This window comes from Lutra lutra, chromosome 10, assembly GCF_902655055.1.
Source record: "Lutra lutra chromosome 10, mLutLut1.2, whole genome shotgun sequence".
Classification (NCBI taxonomy): Eukaryota; Metazoa; Chordata; class Mammalia; order Carnivora; family Mustelidae; genus Lutra; species Lutra lutra.
The window spans coordinates 87175580-87195185 of NC_062287.1; the positions used below are offsets into that span (position 1 = coordinate 87175580).

A 19606-nucleotide genomic window follows, 5' to 3' on the forward strand; every position below is an offset into this window, starting at 1 on the left:
TCGTTGTGTCTCCTGCCCCTAGCAGACTGCCCAGCATCTGGTAGACATTAAATAAATATATAGTAACTGGAGGGGATGAATGAATATTTATATTAGCAAGACAAGCATGTCTCCTTGACCCTTTCTCTCCACTGAAGGCTAAGACGTCGATTTTCTGGGGTATGAGGCCTGCAATCCAGGGGGGCTAAGTCATCTTTTGAAGGTCTAAGATGGAGGTGGGATTGGGTAAGGGGTGTCTCGGCCAGGTATTCCATTCTCTGGATGGAAGTGATGGTCGTAGAAATCCTTGGCAAATGCTGTGTTCTGAGGCCAGGTTTGCTCACTCAGCGATCAGAATCTCGTACTTGTGAGTAACCGAGCGCTGATGAATTTCACAGTTTGGTGGTACTGAGCCCCAGGAGCTGACCTTTTTCAAGTTGGCGAATAATACATCGACAGAGTCTCCACAGCTGGTTTGGAGCTCCCATTCTCTGGATGGGATGTGTTGTCTCTGGCTTTACATGGATTTCCATCATAGGTGTTTCCTTCAAGGATACTATCTCCTGGAGTCGGTTATCTTCTTGTGAACATCGAGGGAAGGCAAGGAGGTGAGGTTCTCAACCATGAGAATGCTTGAGGATTGGTTAAGGAAGGTTCTAAAATATGAAGATTCTGGTTCAGAGGTTTGGGGTAGGACCCCAGGAAACCTGACGTTTTGCCCCTCCTCAGGTGATGATGATGGTGGTGGTGGTCTATAGATCAAACCTTGAGAAGCCCTGTATGGCCTCTTCAGCCTGGATGGAAATGAAGCATCCTGGGAATTTTGGATGCTCCCGTCTCCATATCTGTGCCTTTTCAAAGACCTACAGAGACCTACGGGTGTACAGGAAGCAAGGCCTCTTTTTCTTCTCCTATTCATTTTCCTCTCTATTTTATGATTACTTGGTTTCAGACTAGAGAAGGGGGATTAGCAGGGAGACAGTGATGTGAGGAAAATGGTGAATTCATTACTGCATTGACAAATGGAGGTCCAGAATGGCCCTGCTGGTCGCAGTCTGGTTCCTGCTTCACCTGTCAATGAAGAGGGACAGTGGGGCTCTTCCCGGTGTCACTGTAGGGGAATAAGCCATGCCCATTCTAAGAAAGAGGGCAAGAATAAAATCTCTGAGGCTTTCTCTCATAGGTTGGAATACATTTACATCTCCTAACCCTGACTCCACTACAAAGTTTTCTTTAGATTTCAATCCAACGTGGATGTAAGAGAGATTTCTTAAAGATCCATGAGGTAGAGGTCAATGATCTGTAGAGATGGTCTTCAGAGGGCCCAGCGCTCCCAGAATATATGCAAAGCAAGGTAGGGATGAGTGTAGATGAGAGTCCCATGTCAAAAGGTTCTATGACCTTTTAGAGTCAAGCTTGCCTCGTTCTTCTTAGTTTGCCACATCTGAAAGGGACTGATAAAGGCCCTGAAAGTCATGTAAGGCGATCTTGTCTTTGGATCGACTTTGGTGCCTGCCCTCTGTCAGTATCTGCATCTTGTCTGGGTCTGGCACCAAGAATGATAACGATCGGCATAACATGTATATTTCCAGATGGCTTACCGTCAGGAAAGTGTATCTATCATGGATCAACACTTGGCTTCCCGACACGACATCATCACTCATGAAAACGCTTGAAAGCCCAGGAATAATACTTCAGATGTTGCCCCTGGGAACATGAAATGTCTATTTCAAAACACATTATGAGGGTATGAAATTACCTGTGATGTAATCCCGAGAGGATCAAATGCATTCCCTAAGCTTGATTCACATCTTGATTCATTTGGAAAGCATGAATTATTGCCTGATTTAATCCAGTTAAATTTCACATGTTTGTGGATTTTCTTTTCTCCTCTTTGTGAGTAGTTCTTTTGAAATGATAGTCATATTGAAACAGGAAGTCAGCAAGCTGTTACAATATCCTTAGGGCAAATGCTGTGAATTCACCTGCTGGTAACTTTGATTAAGGCCTGAGAATGGTCTGTATATCGCTGTCATCACAAAAGTAATTATTTAAAATGCCTAATTGCTCCTCTGGCTTGAGGAGTAAAAATACCCACAAGATAGCCAATTCTGTGGCACTTTGGGGATGATGTGGTTGAATGAATAAAGGAGTCAGGAGGAAGGCAGACCGTGACTTTGACTCACAGTCCTCTGGGCCTGGTGACAGGGAATGCAGGCCAAGCCTTGCTTAAGATCTACTCTGTGACCCTGATTGCTCCCAGTGTATTTTCACCTTCACAGCAAACACCAGGCTTTCTGTCCTGAGGTCTAATTCAGCTGAAGAAAATAATTATGGGTAGTTTATTTCCAAAATATAAAATAAAAATAACTTTAGGGGCGCCTGGGTGGCTCAGTGGGTTAAGCCGCTGCCTTCGGCTCAGGTCATGATCCCAGGTCCTGGGTTCAAGCCCCACATCGGGCTTTCTCCTCAGCGGGGAGCCTGCTTCCTCCTCTCTCTCTGCCTGCCTCTCTGCCTACTTGTGATTTCTCTCTGTCAAATAAATAAGTAAAATCTTTAAAAATAAAAATAAAAATAACTTTGAGTCATAGGAAAAGTATTTATATTATGTATGTATGCATGGCATATATGTTCATATATATGTGTGCACATATACTGTATATATGCAGAGATCTATTCTAATGGCTAAAGGAGTATCACGGCCTAGCTTTTAAGCCATGAACGCATTCCTACCTGCTCATATCATGAAGTGGTGAAATGAAGGCGACTTTCTATTCTTTCATTCTGAAGGCTCGCTCGGATACGTTGCCAAGAGAGATGGCTACAGGTTGATCTGACAAAGAGGGAAGAGGGGCTCAACCGGGGTCCCAGCATAATTGAATGAGCCAGAGAGTTTTGTAATTTTGGAGAAGCTTGGTAAAGGTGTGAGGCCCCAGATGGCCCAGGGAGAAGGCTGTGACTATATATGGACAGCAGGTGGGGGTGAGGATGGGTTGAAGGCGATTTTATGCTCTGGCAAAGGAGCCCCTTCTCAGCAGAAAGTGGCTCATTTCCCACAGTTTGTTGCTAGACAGTCCAAGTTTGAAATCTCTTCTAGTTCTAATTCTTGTTAAGCTGTGTGACCTTGAACAAGTTACCTGACCTCTCTGAGCCTTAGATAAGCCATCTGTTGAATGATATCAGACCTTACAGAGCTATTGTGGGTATTGACTGAGATAATATGTGTAAAACTCAGCACAGAGCTCACACATCTTAAATGTTCAATAAACCCCAGCTTCTATAGTATATTATTACATATGTATGTGTGTATGTACGTATGTATTTTTATAGCTTAAAGCGTCCAGTCCTCCACATACGGAGCAAAAGGCATACTTCCCTCCCGACCCAAGCTGGTTGTGTTTGTCTCTGCTGGCAGGTTTTCTCTGTATATTTAAGAAGAGAGAGCGGCCGAGCAGTCCTTGGCCTTGTCAGGGGCCCTGAGATGGGCAGAACCTTCTAGGTTCTGGGGTGAATGGCTCCAGCAACCTGCCAGAGTCCCAGGGGTGCCATCTTCCCACTGCTTTTCTGTCCCTGTGAGCTGGAATCCCAGCTTTGCAGTGACAGAGCGCTCCTTGTGCTAAGGGAGCCTGGAGGACAGAGAAGCTCTCTGGCCACCCTCTGCCAGGAACCCCTATTTTAGACATGCTGCTGTCCTTTGCACCTGCAAACCAGGTGAAAGTCCAATGCGGAGGCCAGAACACAGAGCCTGTGGGGCTGTGCTCTCCCATGGTTCCTGGCAGTCCCAAGCATGGTGTGTCTGCTGGGAGGAAGGGGAGCAGGAGGGATGGCTTTTAGTCCCTGAGCAAGGACCATGCCCAGAGGACCATAGCACGGCTTCTGTGAGCTGGGGCCAAGAGGGGCGGTTCACAGCTGAGCCTAACAGCATTTCCACACAGAGGCCCCAGACGAGGGGTGGGGAGGCAGGAGGTCCAACATAGACTTGACTGTGCCAGCTAAAGCTAGAATTGCAAAACATTGTGTAGATGGTAGAAGTTCCAGGCCTTGCTTGAAAAAACTTGGCTGTCAATTTCATCCTTGGAGATTCAATAAAATCCTAGTAATAACACAATAAATAAATAATAATAATAATAATAATTATAAAAACCAGCTAACATTCCCCAAGTCTTTACTATGTGTTGAACACTTCTCCGAGGATTTTATAGGCATCATCTCATTTTGTCTTTCAACAACCGTTTTCATATCATCTCCAGTTTATAAATGAGAAAATTAGGGCTCAGAGAAACTGAATAACTTGTCCAAACTTGCCCTTTTAGCAAATTGGCAAAGCCAGGATGTGAATTGTGTTTGTCTGACCCCAGAGCCTGGCGCTCCCAACAATTGCACTCACCAGTCTCTGAAGGGTCTACCCTGACCCCAAGACTGTCCTTGAAGCCAACCAATACACTTTAAAGAGAGACTCACGGGCAGAACTTCTAATAGCTGACGCGTGGGGGGCACTTGTCACGCACAAGCTAATATGTGAGAACTTTACAAACATTTTCACTTTTCCCACACATCAGCTCCATGTCCCCCCACTTTTTGTCATATAGGGAAACTGAAGCTTTAGAGAAAATAGTATTTCCTGGAGGTCAACACAACCTGCCAAGGTTCAGAATCAAGATTTCAACCCCAGGCACCTGGGTGGCTCAGTCGTTAAGGGTCTGCCTTCAGCTCAGGTCATGATCTGGGGGTCCTGGGATTGAGCCCCGCATCAGGCCTGCTGCTCAGCGGGAAACCTGATTCTCCCTCTCATTCCCCCTGCTTGTGTTTCCTCTTTCATGTGTCTCTCTCTGTCAAATAAATAAATAGAATCTTAAAAAAAAAAAAAAAAGATTTCAAGCCTTACCATTGGAGGCATGAGCTCTTCCTCTTAACGAGCCATTTGAGACGCGAACGCGAGGCGAGGTCTGGAGCTCCGCAAACCTTGACTATATAAGGGACATTCAGTCTCTGTGCTAGGCTCCACCATCTCCCATTTGCGTCCCTGAGCAGTAGCCAAAGTGTGAGACTCTTTTTTTTTTTTTTTAAGATTTTATTTATTTATTTGACAGAGAGAGAGAGAGAGAGAGTACGAGAGCACATCTGGGGGAGCAGCAGGCAGAGGAAGGAGAAATAGGCCCGCTGAGCGGGTTTGCCTGACGTGCGGCTCAATCCCAGGATGCTGGGATCATGACCTGAGCTGAAAGCAGACACTTAACGACTGAGCCACCCAGGTGCCCCCAAAGTGTGAGACTCTTAAACTTCAGGGCCAGGCCAGGTGCTGGGTCACCCCGTCAACCCTTTGGCTCCCCCACTTTCCCCATCCCCACTACCCACCCCACCCTCTGCGTTGGGGTCAAGCTGGTATTAGATGGGAACTCAGGCTTTGACGGAAGCCTGGAGGAGGACTGGCCACGAGGATGGTGGCTTGTCTCTCCGTGTGAATGATGCAGTTGTGGTCCAAGTCCTTATCGATTAGGGCACTGTGGGGATTGTGTTTAACCTGCAGCTTTCCATGAATAAAGTGGTGGGGGGAGCAGAAAGTGGCCTGTCTCTCCCCCCAGAACATGGGCTGTGGCTGCCCCAGCACACGGCAGCGCTGTCTCTCTGCAAAAATGCCTTTGGGATTGGCCAAACTCTAGCGGCTCATCATCTGTAGGGGAGTTGATGCCCAAGGTCAAATAGGTCCTGACTGGAAGCCCGGCGTGAGGTAGGCGTCGGTGCGGTCTACTGGCAGTGTGCGTGCCTCCCTCTTTTCAAACGAAGAGCAGGCTTCTGTCTCCAAAAGTGTCGGTCTTAGAAACTGCAGTGCAGATCGGGGCGTCTGGCTGGCTTGGTTGGAAGAGCATGTGGTTCTCAATCTCCAGGTTGTGAGTTTGGACCCCGTGTTGGGTGTAGAGATTACTTAAAAATAATTTAAAAAAATCTTTAAAAAGAAAGAAAGAGAGGAAGGAAGGAAGGAAGGAAGGAAAGAAAGAAAAAGAAAGAAAGAAAGAAAGAGAAAAGGAAGGAAAGAAGATGGGCGCCTGGGTGGCTCAGTGGTTTAAGCCTCTGCCTTCAGCTCAGGTCATGATCTCGGGGTCCTGGGATCGAGCCCCGCATAGGGCTCTCTGCTCAGAGGGGAGCCTGCTTCTCCCTCTGTCTCTGCCTACTTGTGATCTCTCTCTGTGTCAAAGAAAGAAGAGAGGGAGGGAGGGAGAAAGAAAGGAAATGCAGTGCAGAGGGCGAGGTCCTGGCTGCGTGTGGAATTCGGGACCATCGCTGGGGGCGCAGAGTCAAATACCATTCTCCCTGATGCCTCTTGTGAAGGGAGGGAGGGGTAAGAGAATGCAGATGGAAAAAACCTCTGGATAATCCATATTTCATTTCACTTTGGGTTTGAAAGAAGTTTCTGCTCTATTCCCAGAACGCACAGCACCTAAAAGAGACAAAGGCGGCCCGGATGCCCCTGCATTTTCTTCACCACTACTTACCAAGCAATTACTCTTTATTTGTACCAAGCACTGCATGGGGCTGGGGGCTTTAAATCCCCTTATCTTTTTTAAGCCTCTAGCAAACCTCTGCGGTGGGTCCTAATGCCATGCCGGCCTCCCAGGAGAGGCTATAGCAGCTCAGAAAAGTTAGGGGACAGCCCAAGGTCACCACACCAGCATGATCAAAGCCTGCGGCCACCACAGGCTCCCTTTTAACCAGTGTTCTCCGGGGTTGGCGGGGGGTGGGGGGGTGGGGGGGTGGGGGGGTGTGATTTGGCCCCAGGGGACGTTTTGTGGGGAGGGGCCTGGCAGCGGTTGTGTCTGGCTTGCAGTGGCTAGAGTCTGGGGAGGACGCTACCATCCTGCATGGACAGCCATGGAGCCCTCGCAGCCCAGGATGTCAGTTTCACAGACTCTGAGAAAGTCGGCTTCTCACCCTGAGCACGAGGCCAGGGTCATTGCCAGAATTCCCCCTTGAGATAGAGACGAGGAGACGAGGGTTCTTTTCTCTGCTTGCTTTTGATTCAAAAGGTGGAATTGCTCCTATTGAGGCTCCGAATTTACTTCTTCCAGTCTTGGGAACAAGCTAAATGTGGTGGAGAAACACCTTCAGAATTGATGTTTAAAGAAAGGGAAAGAAACTAATTTTTGCTGGAGGACACATGTGCCGTGCTGGACTAGCCCTCTTTCAAACCAGTAGGTTATTCATCCTTCAAAACAGGTCATCGACCTTCCCCTCCATGCCCCGTTGAAGGCCAGAGTAGAAACTCAGTTTGGAAAGGTTAGCTTGTTCAAGGTCACGTGGTGTATGGATGGGACATCTGCTCTCTACCTGTATCTAAGTGATGCTTTTTTCTTCAAGAAACAATAAAATCTACTCTAATGGTAAACTGGGAAGCTTACAGAGGAGCATTAAAAAAATCCCCATACTTTGTAATTAAAAGGATCGCTTTTTATACCCCATAAAGTAATCCCTACGTGTCATAGAAAGTGTACTTTAGTATATGGGAGTGTGGGTGAGCTGGTTATAATCATGCTTTTTTACAATTCTCCAGGGACATTTATTATCTATTATCTCATTTGATCTCCTCAAGACACTTGGGAGGCTGTCGGTGGGGGGGCAAATGTCCTCATTTTCCACCTGAGGGACTGGGCCTCAGAGGGAGTAGGACTTGGGGAGAGGCTCTGAGGGATGCTAGCCTTGGGCCTCCTGGGCCCACCCCAGGGCAGTGGCCAGGCAGCGCCATGACGGCTGACCTCCTTTTCTCAGGAGCCTGGGTGAGCTCAAGTGAACTCTGACTCAGTAAGGGTTAAGATACATAAAACTCTTTTATGAGTAGTAACCATTTACTGTGCCCTGTAAAAAAAAAAAAAAAAAAAAGGCCCTTCACTGAACTGGCTGCTTTCCCTGGCGAGGTGGGGGGTGGGACGTGGCGGGGGGGGGGGGCATGGGGGGAGGTGGGGGAGGGGAGCAGAAGGGCGCAGTGCTCTTGCACATAGGCCAGCCTCTTGCGGGGGGGGGGGGGGGGGGGGCGGGCAGTGTTGGGGCTGCTGGGCCCTCCTGGTCCTAAAGGCTTCTCTGTGGGTTGAGAGTAGTTCCAGATGCCTTCAGGAGATGGCAGAGAGAAAAGATCACCTGCCCCAAGGGAAGGGGCTTGTGGGCGTTTGGTCACAAGTGGAGAAGTGGCCCGTGCTGTCCTGCGACATTTATTGAATTCCTTGTTCTAACCTGCTAAGCTTTCCACACACACGACCTCGTTTGATTCTCTCAGCTTTGAGTCTGGGGTTGTTCTCATTTTATGGCTGGGGAAAGGGAGGATCGGAAACTTTTGGGGGTTATACAGGCTTGGGACTGGCTTGACCTCATGCATGGCAAGTGGGGGATGTAGGATCTGAGCCCACCTCTCCCCAGACCCAAAGTTGGGGTGCTTAGCCCTCATATCAGCCTGCCTTCTAGATGTGGAGGGCGGAGGGGGAATGGAAACCCTGAACTGGCTGAGGAGTAGCTGGGGCTTGGCCCAGGGCCCGGCCTGCTCCCACTGAACGGCCGCTTGGAAACAGCCCTGTAGGCAAACCCTTCCGAAAGCGTTTCAGGGAAGGCTTCCCCACCCCCCAACCCCAGGCCTAAGGGCCGGTCCTTTTTCTCTGCAGATGGGCAGGGCTCCGAGCTTCAGCTTTTTGAGGGTTAAACAGTAACCTTTCTACTGCTTGTGGTTGAACAAACGCCCAAGGAACAAGCCCAGCCTTGAGCAAACAGAACACTGGGCCATGCCCCTCCCCTCCCCCAGCCACCTCTCTGGGGGACCTGCAGGTTTTCTTTTGCCCTGGAGTCCCCCCATCGGATTGCTTAGCTGAGGGCAAGTGTTCTAGAAAGCTGGATGGGAAAAAGGAGAGGAAGGTTTGACTTGGGTTGGTCTCCCTTCTCCGGGATTGAGAAGCAAAGAGGCTTCCGGACCTGGCACGGAAGAATCGAAGTAGTCACCTTCTTTATATTTTTGTGCGGGGAAACTGAGGCCCGCGATTGTTTCTGGTTTGAGTTACCAGAGGGGGAGCAAGTCTGCTTCTCATCACACCAGCCATATAGCTGTGCCTTACTTCGTGCTGAGCACTCCAGGCATAGAGACCCACTTAACCTCCAGCCAAAGCACACAGTAGGTACGGTGACTTGCAGTCTGCATGGGAGGAAATGGGTTCAGAGAGGACAGTGACTTGTCTGGGTTAGTACTAAGCAGCTGGTAAGGGGTAGAGCTTGGAATCAAGCTCTTTCTGGCTTTGAAGCTCACATAGATGATGCCACCACCCAGAACCCGGCTCTGCCCTCTTCCCAGCCCGTGGTCTGCTGGGGTCCTATCTTTCCTTCTCTACCTGCTACTTAGGCAGAATTCAGGCCTAATTACTTGCCAAACAACCATGACACTGTTAATAATAATCACAAATGTCCTGTTTGGACTAGCTTGACTCCTAGTCACTGCTCTGTCCCTGGTCCCTGGAACAGTACCCAGCCCGTTGTAAGGCAGGTAAATATTTGTTGAATAAATCAATACACGAATGAATTTTTATGCCTATGCCAGACCCCCCTTCCCCTCTCTGAAGCCCTACCTAGAACCAGAGAAGTAAGAGCTAAATTAGAGGGAGGGCTTTGGGGGGCTGGAACTGCCCTGTTTGATCAATTTCAACCCTGGGGACATTGGTGAGACCCAAGGATGCAAGATTTCCCCAAAACAGGCAGAAAAATTTCCATGAGCTGCTGCTATAAGGTTACCTCCTCTCCCAGCCCCAACAGCTTAGAAAGAGCAGGTTATCTTTACAGGCCATGAGGGACGCTGGGTCGCCTTCTGGAAACAGGCAACTCTTCTTTTGAGTGATTGAACACATTTCTAGGGTTTGAGTCTGAAAGGACGAGGGTGGCCGGCCTCAGGGAAGGGAACAATATACACTCCGAGGACAGAGGTGACTGTTTCTAAAGTGTAACATTTTTACGTCGTTTCAAAAAAATCCAAACGGCCCCATGTGAGAAAGGTTCTTCCTCCATGCCCTTTCCTGCAAAAACGAGATGAGAAAGTCACGTCCAGGTGAGCTTCGAAGCCTCTGGTATTCTCCAGGGCTCTAAAAGGAGAGAGAAAGCTTGTCAGAATTTTCACCAGGAAGGAAGGACAGGGGCAGTGTCTTGTTGGAGAAACTGACTGATCCCTGATGTTATCATGGAGCCCAATACTGGAGGCGCTCTAGGGACACAGGACTCAAGTCCTCAGAGATGTGGCCGTGGCCGTGGCCCTGGGCCGTGGCGGCTGTCTGCACTAAGGAATCTTAGTGTCTACGTGTCTGAGTGCAGGGCTGCTCCACTGTGGGGACTTGTGAACGTCGGATTTCAGATCCGAGCTCCCACACAGGTGCCCGGGGTTGGCCGCTACAGGCTTGGATTTTTATTGATTGTAATTCCACTTCACACAAAATCTCTTTGGCATTTTCACTTTTGTAAAAAGGAAAAAAAAAAAAAAAAAAACCCCAGCTCCGTGGCTGCTGGCCAGACTCGCCCTGCGAGCAGCTATTGCCTTTTCCTCTGCTTCATTCCTGATCAGAGATTATTCATTTATGAATAAGGGGCTGTAAAAACTTGCCTCATGCATATGAAAGTTGAACCTGGAAATTTTTTTTTTTTTTTTTTTTTTTTTTTTTTTTTTTTTTTTTTTTTTTTTATTTGACAGAGAGAGATCACAAGTAGATGGAGAGGCAGGCAGAGAGAGAGAGGGAAGCAGGCACCCTGCTGAGCAGAGAGCCCGATGTGGGACTCGATCCCAGGACCCTGAGATCATGACCTGAGCCGAAGGCAGCGGCTTAATCCACTGAGCCACCCAGGCGCCCCTGAACCTGGAAATTTTTAATTGCCGGGGAGTTTTGCTCTTACTGAAAGCACTGTGGTAACACGCTTTGGAGGCAATGGATGGAAGGACAAATTCTTTTTTTTTTTTTCTTCCTGGGTTAACTCTATGATCTGTGCTCTCAGACGACATTAGTCCAGGAGGCCCTGACTGAACGCCCTGTTTGGTCCCCTTACAGATCATGATTCTGGAAGGAAGTGGTGTGATGAATCTCAACCCCAGCAACAACCTCCTCCACCAGCAGCCAGCCTGGACAGACGGCTACCCCACATGCAATGGTAAGGGGACCTCATGGGTGTCAGTGTCACTCCCCCAGGGGCTTTACCCCCTCTGTTCTCGTTAGGCTTCACTTCCCAACTTCATGTTTGAAAAATACAGGTTTTATTCAGCAGGGGTGTGGGGATGCAGGGAAATGGAGAACACATCATGCTGGAGCTCCCCAAGGCCTGCTGGGGCTCCAGATAGAAGCCCGTTGGAGATTTTCCATCGTTTCTTCCCAGTATCCGAGGCAGCCTGGCAGAGAAGGTGCTAGAAGATATGCCAGAAGGGAAGGCCACCTGTTGATGTTTTTAACAGTGTTTGGCTGGGATATCAAGATAGGATATCGAGAAAGGGGTGCGTGGGGGGGAAGGTGTGTATGTGTGTGCACACGTGTGCACGCACGTGCGTGTTTGCATTCATGTGTGCGTGTGCATCTGTGTGCGTGTGTTGTGCAGAAGCATGGAACTTAGGGAAGACAGGGTCACAGCATCTTATCCTTTCTGCTTCATCTTTCAGTGGCCTCCCTGTGTAAAGGGAGAGATTTGTTAGGAGACCATGTGCCTCCCTTAAGCGCTTTCATTTAGAGCCCTGGGTCAGAAAAGGGAGGGCCTGCTTCGGGGGCTTAATAGAGGGTTTGGGGATCAAGCCGTGGCTTACTATGGACGCGAGCAGAATTCAGACGTTGCCGAATCTGACCCCACCCCCTGCCGTGAAGGCCTTAGGTCTTGCAGACTCCGGTGCCTCAGGCTGCCCTGGGTTTAAGGAGCTCCAGGCCCTCTCCTGCCCCATATTTGCTGCTGATCTCCTCGAAGGAGGTCCTGCTGCTCCTGCTTCTCCTGAGGAAAGAAGAGGACCTGCCGCTGAGTGGAGTCTGTAAAGCAGGAGGCAGAGGATAATGGAAGGGTTGTATTCTCCAGCGGAACCCCAGTCAAACAGGGCTGGGAAGTGTGATCAGAGGACCTTCCCTTACTTGGTCACTTAGCCACAAAACTTCTGTCCTTTCTGGGTGGTGAACTTTGCTGTGGCAGGCCTCAGCTTCTTTGTGAGGCTCTCAAAGGAGGGTTCCCAATTGGGTAGGAAGTTTCTTCAGACTGGAAAGCCTTTGGCGTTCCCAGTCTGGGCCCTGGATCATGGCAGCGTTCCTCCTGCATGCTTTGGAGAAAGCTGGGGCAGTGTGCTTTTCAGGGAGTAGTATTTGGGTTCCACTTGTATGTTTTAACTTCCAGAGGTCCCCAAAGAAGGCCCAGCTCCCAATCATGATTGATGTTGTGTGGGAGGTAAGTTGATCAACAGACAAGAGCTGAACTCAGAGGCATTTCACAGCTTTTCCTAAAACTTTGGGGATGTAAAGAGCCCCCCGGCAGCTAGAAGAATCCCCTGGCCGATTTGAGACAAAATCCTCTGGTTCTCCCAGGTTCTAACAGGATATGATATCGGGAACTGTTCTTTTGTCTGGATCATGTGAAGTTGGAAGAGGAAATAGAGAAGCTTATTGTCGGGTTACTGAGAGTTATTGTCTCTTGTTTGCAGACTCAGAGCTGTACTGTCATAGTCATGTAATTATTTTGGAAAAAAAGATCAAAGCCTCAGGGAGCCGTAAAACCACATCCCATCCTTAAACAGCTCTTTTTTGTGAGACACCCCAAAATTGGAGGGACATGGAAGTATTCAGTCTGAGTTCCGTGTGTTTGTATATTTGGGAATATTTCTTTAGGATTTCTATAAGGATTGTTCCGATCCTTGTCCCTGTTCCCCACCACAACTGGCTTCCCCTCCAGGCCCCAGGCAGAGGGTTTTAGGGCTGCTTTTGTCTGGCCATGATGTATGAGGAGTGAAGACATACTGTGAGTAGTAAGCGTGACCCATGGCACTCATCTTTGTCCCTAAATGACCTCCATCTCCTGCCGTTAGTGCTCCTGAGGTCTGGAAGCAGGGGATGGATTCAGAGGGGATGAATACAAGTGGGACTAGGTTGGACACATTCCCCCTTCAGCCTCTCTGGGGGTGCTGAGGGCTAGGGAATGGCCATTATGAGACTCAAACCTTTGGAGCTCTTTAGCTCCTTGGCACCCAAACCGAATTCATGAGCCATCATCTTCATCGTCATCATCACCATCATCGTCATCGTATGGAAGCTTGCTAGGGATGCAGAAACTCAGGCTTCACTCTAGATCTATGGAATTTGAATCTGCATTGGAACAACATTACCTGGTGATTGACAATCACATTAGACTTTGAGAAGTACTGATCTAACGTGCCTTTGAAGAAAAAAAAGTAGGGACAGTTTTCTTGCCCTCTGTTTTCCGCTGTTGGTCTATCCTTAAGTTCAGTTCCCCACTTTAGCTCAGTGGGCTCCAGTAGTGTCTTCCCCTCATCCCTGCCCCTCATCATTCCTGGATGAGAGTTCCTCCCTGTGACCTCTGTTTTCAAGGGGTCGGTAAGATCCCAGGTTCGTTACCATGTGCCCAGAGGATAGCTCTCTCTTCTCCATCCCCTCCCAGCACTTTGGGCTAACTTTGTGATGTTCTCTGAAGGGAGCACGGGGAATTCCCTTATGTAGAAGTTTAGCCCATCTCCAGTTCAGCAATATCGATTAGCTTGGACGAACTTGACTTCTTCACTGGTATTTAATTTAATCAGGTTGTGAATGCACCTGGAACTCTTCTAGATTTCTACATTATCTCTTCTTTGGCAAAAAATTCCACCAAGAAATATACAGAGAGCACCTATGATGATGGCATAGTCTCTGAGGTGGTTTTTGTAGGAGAGGCAAAGATGACTAAGACAGAGTCCATGACCTTGACTTTACAATTTACAAAGGAGAATAAGCCAGAACCTAGAGATGCGTAAAGCAAAGCAGAACATGACAAAAGCCATTAGGAGAAATATCAAGAACATCTGTTGGAGATTCAGGGGACATCAAGCCCTGAATCATAATTTTTTGGCGGGGGATGGTCTGTGATGGTTTTTGGGATGGCCGAACTCTGCAAACTGGCTAAGTATTCAACAGGGAATGACTGGCAGAATATAAACCAGGCTGAAAGAACCAGAGAAGAAGGGCAGAAGTGATGGGTCACTTGGAGGAGAATTACGGAAGAGCCTCGATGCCTGGCTTGGCCATTTTTTGCCCAATTTCAGTGAGTAACGGGAAGCTCCTGAAGGCAGCAGAGTAGGGAAGTGACATCACAGCGGCTGTTCTAACCGGTGTGGGGCTGGGGTAGATCAGCACAGTTAGCCGTCGGCTAAGCAGGACCACTCTGGGGAGGAGCAAAGGCATCATGGAGAAAAAGAATCTTACTCTCAGGCCTCGTTTTTGGTTGAAAATGGTCTGAATTTGGGGTTATGTGTGTGTATGTGTAAGAGACAGGTAAAAATGGGAGTGAGAAAGGAGAGGAAGGGAACTGTGTGGGTGTGGACGATAGGTAATAGGTTGGCGAAACTGTAACGATGTGTTAGCCTTCTCTGTACTTTGTGGGATGCCCTCCTAATCTCGGGGCATTTCAGGTCTGTGTCCTCCTGAAGTGCCCAGGGCTAAGTACTCTGCTAGAGAGGACGGGAAGAGTTAGGGAGGCACATTCCAGACAGCCTCCTCTCTAGAGCCTGTCTCATGCTCCAACATCCCCACTGCCATTGTGCCCACACTTGGCAGCCGAGCGGTGCCTCCCCATGTCTGAGATTATGTCCCGGAAGAACCACGGGTCACTCTCGGGACCGCCCCCTGTTTTACAGTTGCCAGCGGGTTTTTCGGAGGCCAGTGGCATGAAATCCATCCTCAGTACTGGACCAAGTACCAGGTGTGGGAGTGGCTCCAGCACCTCCTGGACACCAACCAGCTGGACGCCACCTGCATCCCTTTCCAGGAGTTCGATGTCAACGGCGAGCACCTGTGCAGCATGAGCCTGCAGGAGTTCACGCGGGCGGCGGGGGCGGCGGGCCAGCTTCTCTACGGCAACCTGCAGCACCTCAAGTGGAATGGTGATTACCTCTCTCTACCCCGCTAGACATCCAAGGCTGGGGTGGGGGTGTGTGTGTCTCACCTCCAAATCACTGTCTCCCGAGGGAGGGAGGGAGAGAGGAGGTGAGAGAACAGGTACAATCTGAGGTTCCAGGTGTCCAAACCCACAGGAACTCAAGGTCATTGCTTTTCTCCTTCTGGTTAATTTTTAAGGAGACAAGGCTAGTTGGGCATTCACAGAACACTTGCTCTCAGAAAACCTTTTCTTGGGGCACCTGGGTGGCTCAGTGTGTTAAGCCTCTGCCTTCGGCTCAGGTCATGGTCTCAGGTCACCATCTCAGATCATGGTCTTGGGGTCCTGGGATCGAACCCCGCATTGGGCTCTCTGCTCAGCGGGAAACCTGCTTCCTTCTCTCTCGCTGCCTGCCTCTCTGCCTACTTGTGATCTCTCTCTGTCAAATAAATAAATAAAATCTTAAAAAAAAAGAAAACCTTTTCTTCTTCTGCCCCCTGCCCCACCTCTACAAACAGGTTTGGATAGCCTAGTTTCCAGTCACTTGCTTGTTGAGATCATCATGGGTGCTTTTTCTTTTCTTTAAACTTCTAGACTGAGGTTCTTAAGATGGGACTTATATGTGTTAAGAAGTGATGGAGGATTAATTAGGTCTGTGTTTGTTTTGGGGAGAAGAAGGCTCTCAATATTTCAACAGATTCTTAGAGTCCAAAACTCAAGAAGAGAGAGAGAAGAGAGGGAGGGAAAAGGTTAGAACCAGTGGTCTTGACACATGTGGGATGTTTCTGCAGATTTCTGGAATTAGTGCTGCCCTAGAGCCCCCTATGTGTCTATCTGGAGGCCCCACCTAGAGCAGAGGCAGCCTAGTGCCTCAAACACTGTCCGTCCGCGGTAGTTTCTTCACACATGTTCTATCCTGGCTTCTAAGACACGACAGGGAAAACAACCAGTCTTGCAGAATGTCTTTGACACTGACATAAGGTTCTCCTGACAATGATGGTAAAAAAAAAGTAAGTTCTTCTGGGAGCTTCAAGCATCTTGGAAGACAGTAATATTATACAGGAGTAGTGAGCCGGCCTGTCCATATCAGAACAGGCACGTCTGAGCAGAACCTATGTTTGAGCAGGTAGCTGGAACTTTGGGAAGCGTGAGGTCCAGGGCTATGAACCAGATTCAGACCCTGACAGCTGCATCAACACTAAGGAGGACCCAGGGCCTGGCCATGAAGCTGGCAGCTGGGGAAGCCATTTTGGATGACCTCATTCAGCTCCCGGGCACTCCCTTCTTCCCATCCACCTCACAGAGATGGTTGCTCATTTTTCTTTTACTAGAACCAAAGCAAACAAGGCTCTATAAATAACCCCCAGGAGTCTTCAGAAGGAGCAGACTTACACTTGAAGATGTAAATATACCTACCTCCTTACCTTCAATTAGATCCACTCCTTCAAAGCTTTGCCCTGATTGAAGCCAGGGGCAGAGGCTTAGGAGGCAGAGAGCAAAAGGGCGGTGGCCGTTGTCCCTCTTTGCCCTTCCATAACTTCTTTGTCCCCATTTCATGCTGTCGGTGCCTCTGACTGTCTAATGACCAGATTTCTCTCCTTTGTTTCATTGTTCACCTTTTTGTAGACATTCTATTAGCTTATATTCATTGAGTGTTAATACTGGACACTCTAAGTGAATTGATTCATTTAATGACGTTATGAAAAAACAAATATTGTACCCATTTTACAGATGGGATACATGAAGGTCAGAAAGGTTAAAGTTATGACCTCTGCTCCTGAGATATTTGTAAAAACCTGGCTGGGGAGGAAAAAACATGCTAAACTCATTCACATGTGTGGTGTATATATGCTTTTATATTTGATATATAAATATATAAATATAAAATATGTACATATATATATATATATATATATCTCCAAGAAAGGAGTTGCAAGGCATAAAAGAGGAGTATTGCTTCATTTATCCAGATATATTTCATAGATTGGATCTAATCAAAATGGGTTTGATTACGTTTAAGATCGAAGAAGAATCAAGCTGATGAAAATGATTCTTCCTGGATTTTTGCTCTCTTCTTGTATCTATATTAGTAGGAGAAAGCACCTTGGAGGCCTTTACTGGCTTTATCTGGTTTAATCCCCTCCATTTTCAGATGAGCTAACCAAGAGCCAGAAAGGCCAAGTGCCTGTGACTATCAGTGGGAAAACTGGCCTTCTGACTTCTTAAGTTCTATTTCCACCATCCTGGGATGGCTTCCCTCGACATGGTCAAATAATTGCATCAGATGTAGATGCCCCAGTTCCTGCTTTTCGGGCCAGGGACTCCAGGCTCCAGTTTATAAACGCTGAGAGGGAAGCCCGCTGACCTAAGCACACAGAGGTGGATAGGTGGCAGGACTGGCAGAAACCCTTCCAAGAGGCCAGCTTTGTCCTTGTTGGACCTTTTGCAGCTGGTTTTAGTTCTGGCTTCATATTGTCCAGCTCTGACTTTCCCCATCTGTCCTCCACAGGCCAGTGCAGCAGCGACCTGTTCCAGTCCACACACAATGTCATCGTCAAGACAGAACAAAGTGGTGAGTAGCCAACTTGGGAGGCCAAGCCTGGGGAGGACAGCTGGGAGGGCGTCAGGAGAGGGTGGGAGCAGGGCGAGTCTAGTGCTCTGGCAGGAAGCCAAGGGGTGCTTCCTCCCTGGCTCTCTCCAATGGGCCACCCCACCGTGAGTCTCGTTCCTTGCCTTGGGGACCAGGGACTGCCAACTATTTCTGATCTAGACTGAAGCTGTCCACACCTCTGTCCACACCTCCCGCTGCTGGTTAAGGCATCATCCAGGTTGGAGTCCAAGAGCTGGGGAAAATGCAGGGTTTGGGAGGGACTCCTTCTCACACAAAGAGAGTCAGGGTCCTGGGCTGGGCCAAGTTAGGAGAAACAAGGGGAGAGAAGAGAAAAGTCCAGCGCTTCCTCCCTGCTCATCCTTTGGTGGGAGTGCATTTCCCAAAAAGGAGGAAACTACAGATTTGCTGTTGCAGTTTCTGTAGCTTCTGGAGGGTCTGGTGGACATCCAAAAGCAGCTGCGGAACCCACTCCTACCTCAGGTGCACTTTTAGACAAATGACACTATTCTGGACTCTGAGTAGGGTCTGCGGTCTCATAGGATCTACGTTTATTTTTTGTTCTCCTTTCCCGATCCAATCAGTCCTCCTTTCTCTGTCCCAAATCTTTCTCCTGGGGACCTGTTGGACTTGTGGTGGTGGTGAGGGGGAGGGGCAGGCAGTACTGCCTGGAGAAATGTGCCCCAGGGCCTCGCCTTGCATACATTAGAGCTCCTTGCATGTTGACCTTTGACCTATGACCTCTCAGTCCGGGGAGAGCTCCGTAAGTCCCCCAGGGTCCCCTGGCCATGATAAGACCGCTGCTGCCCCAGAGTCGCTCCCCACATCCACAGCAGTGAGACTGGGAGCCATGTCGGATGGCCGAGGTCGCCACAGGCCTCCTTGAGGCGTGCATGCGGGTCACTACGGACAGAATTTGACCCGGGGTGGTTTGGGAGTTGCTAGGGGCTGAAATTGGCCCCATGCAGTTATTTACTCTTTTATGAGGGGCTAGTCACCATTATTAAAGAAAAAGCAATAGCTGTTAAGCATGTTCATTAGGTCTTCCTGGCCTTGCCCCCCACCCCACCCTGCACAACCTCCCCACCCCCACCCACTGCAGAAGCCAGGGTTTGGGTTCCCTGGATGGCCTGTGTTTCTGGGTCTGACTGCCCTAGAGGCAGACACAGGATTTGGCCCAGAGGCTGGGGCTCCACCCCCATTCCCACTGGGACCTGATGGATAACCCCACTGGAGGAGCCTGCTGGTATTGGAGAGGGCCCAAATAACTCGGTAATTCCTCCTTGACCGTCCAGACATACTCGTGTTGCCAGTTCAGAAAAGCTGAGCCAAGGGGTGGAGAAGAAGGTCCACCCTAGGAGGAGGGGAGAAGAGGCTCTTAGAGGGGCCAACACCCCCCAAACCTTTTAGGTTCAGTTTGTTTTCAGAGACAACAACAGGTGTACGAGGTGACCCAACGAGGAGAGAGGGTGTAGCCCCAAGAGATCGGGCTTGGGGTGCCCAAACACGTAGCTATTAGTTAAAATACCAGCTAAATCCCTATGTCGTAAACAGGAGGACTTAGCCGGTGAGTCAGGCTTTATATTATTTATGCTATAAAAACAAAATGAAACTCGGCCAGTGGCTTACCACCCTGACCCTGAAATTCAGAAGGCAGACAGGAGGGGAGCTGAGGGCAGCCTCCGTCTGTGAAGGGGGGAAAGCAGGAAGTTCCTGGTGGGGACGAGCTGAGAACGCCTGCCCTGTCTCACAGCTCTTGGCTAGGAAAGAATATGCTCCTGTTGGAGATCAGCCCAGACGTGGGGGTTGTGTAGGAGCTGGGCTTCATTTGGGGTAGGTGGACGGGAGTTTCCTTGGAATCCGAAATCCAAAGAGTCAGACATGCTTCCCCAGCCCTCTGCAGGGGTGTGGTGGGGGGAG

The 19606-nt window shown here is 49.1% G+C and overlaps 1 protein-coding gene across 2 annotated transcripts in view; it reads left to right on the forward strand.

Moving 5' to 3' along the window:
• The window catches only part of EHF (ETS homologous factor), a 43177-nt gene that overhangs the window by 11072 nt on the left and 12499 nt on the right, over positions 1–19606 (forward strand). For both annotated transcript variants that reach the window (XM_047693041.1, XM_047693040.1), the window contains exons 2-4: positions 11028–11127; positions 14840–15085; positions 17588–17650. In XM_047693041.1, the coding sequence (XP_047548997.1) occupies positions 11031–11127; positions 14840–15085; positions 17588–17650 (406 nt within the window). In that variant the 5' untranslated portion in view covers positions 11028–11030. The remainder of the gene's footprint in view (positions 1–11027; positions 11128–14839; positions 15086–17587; positions 17651–19606) is intronic.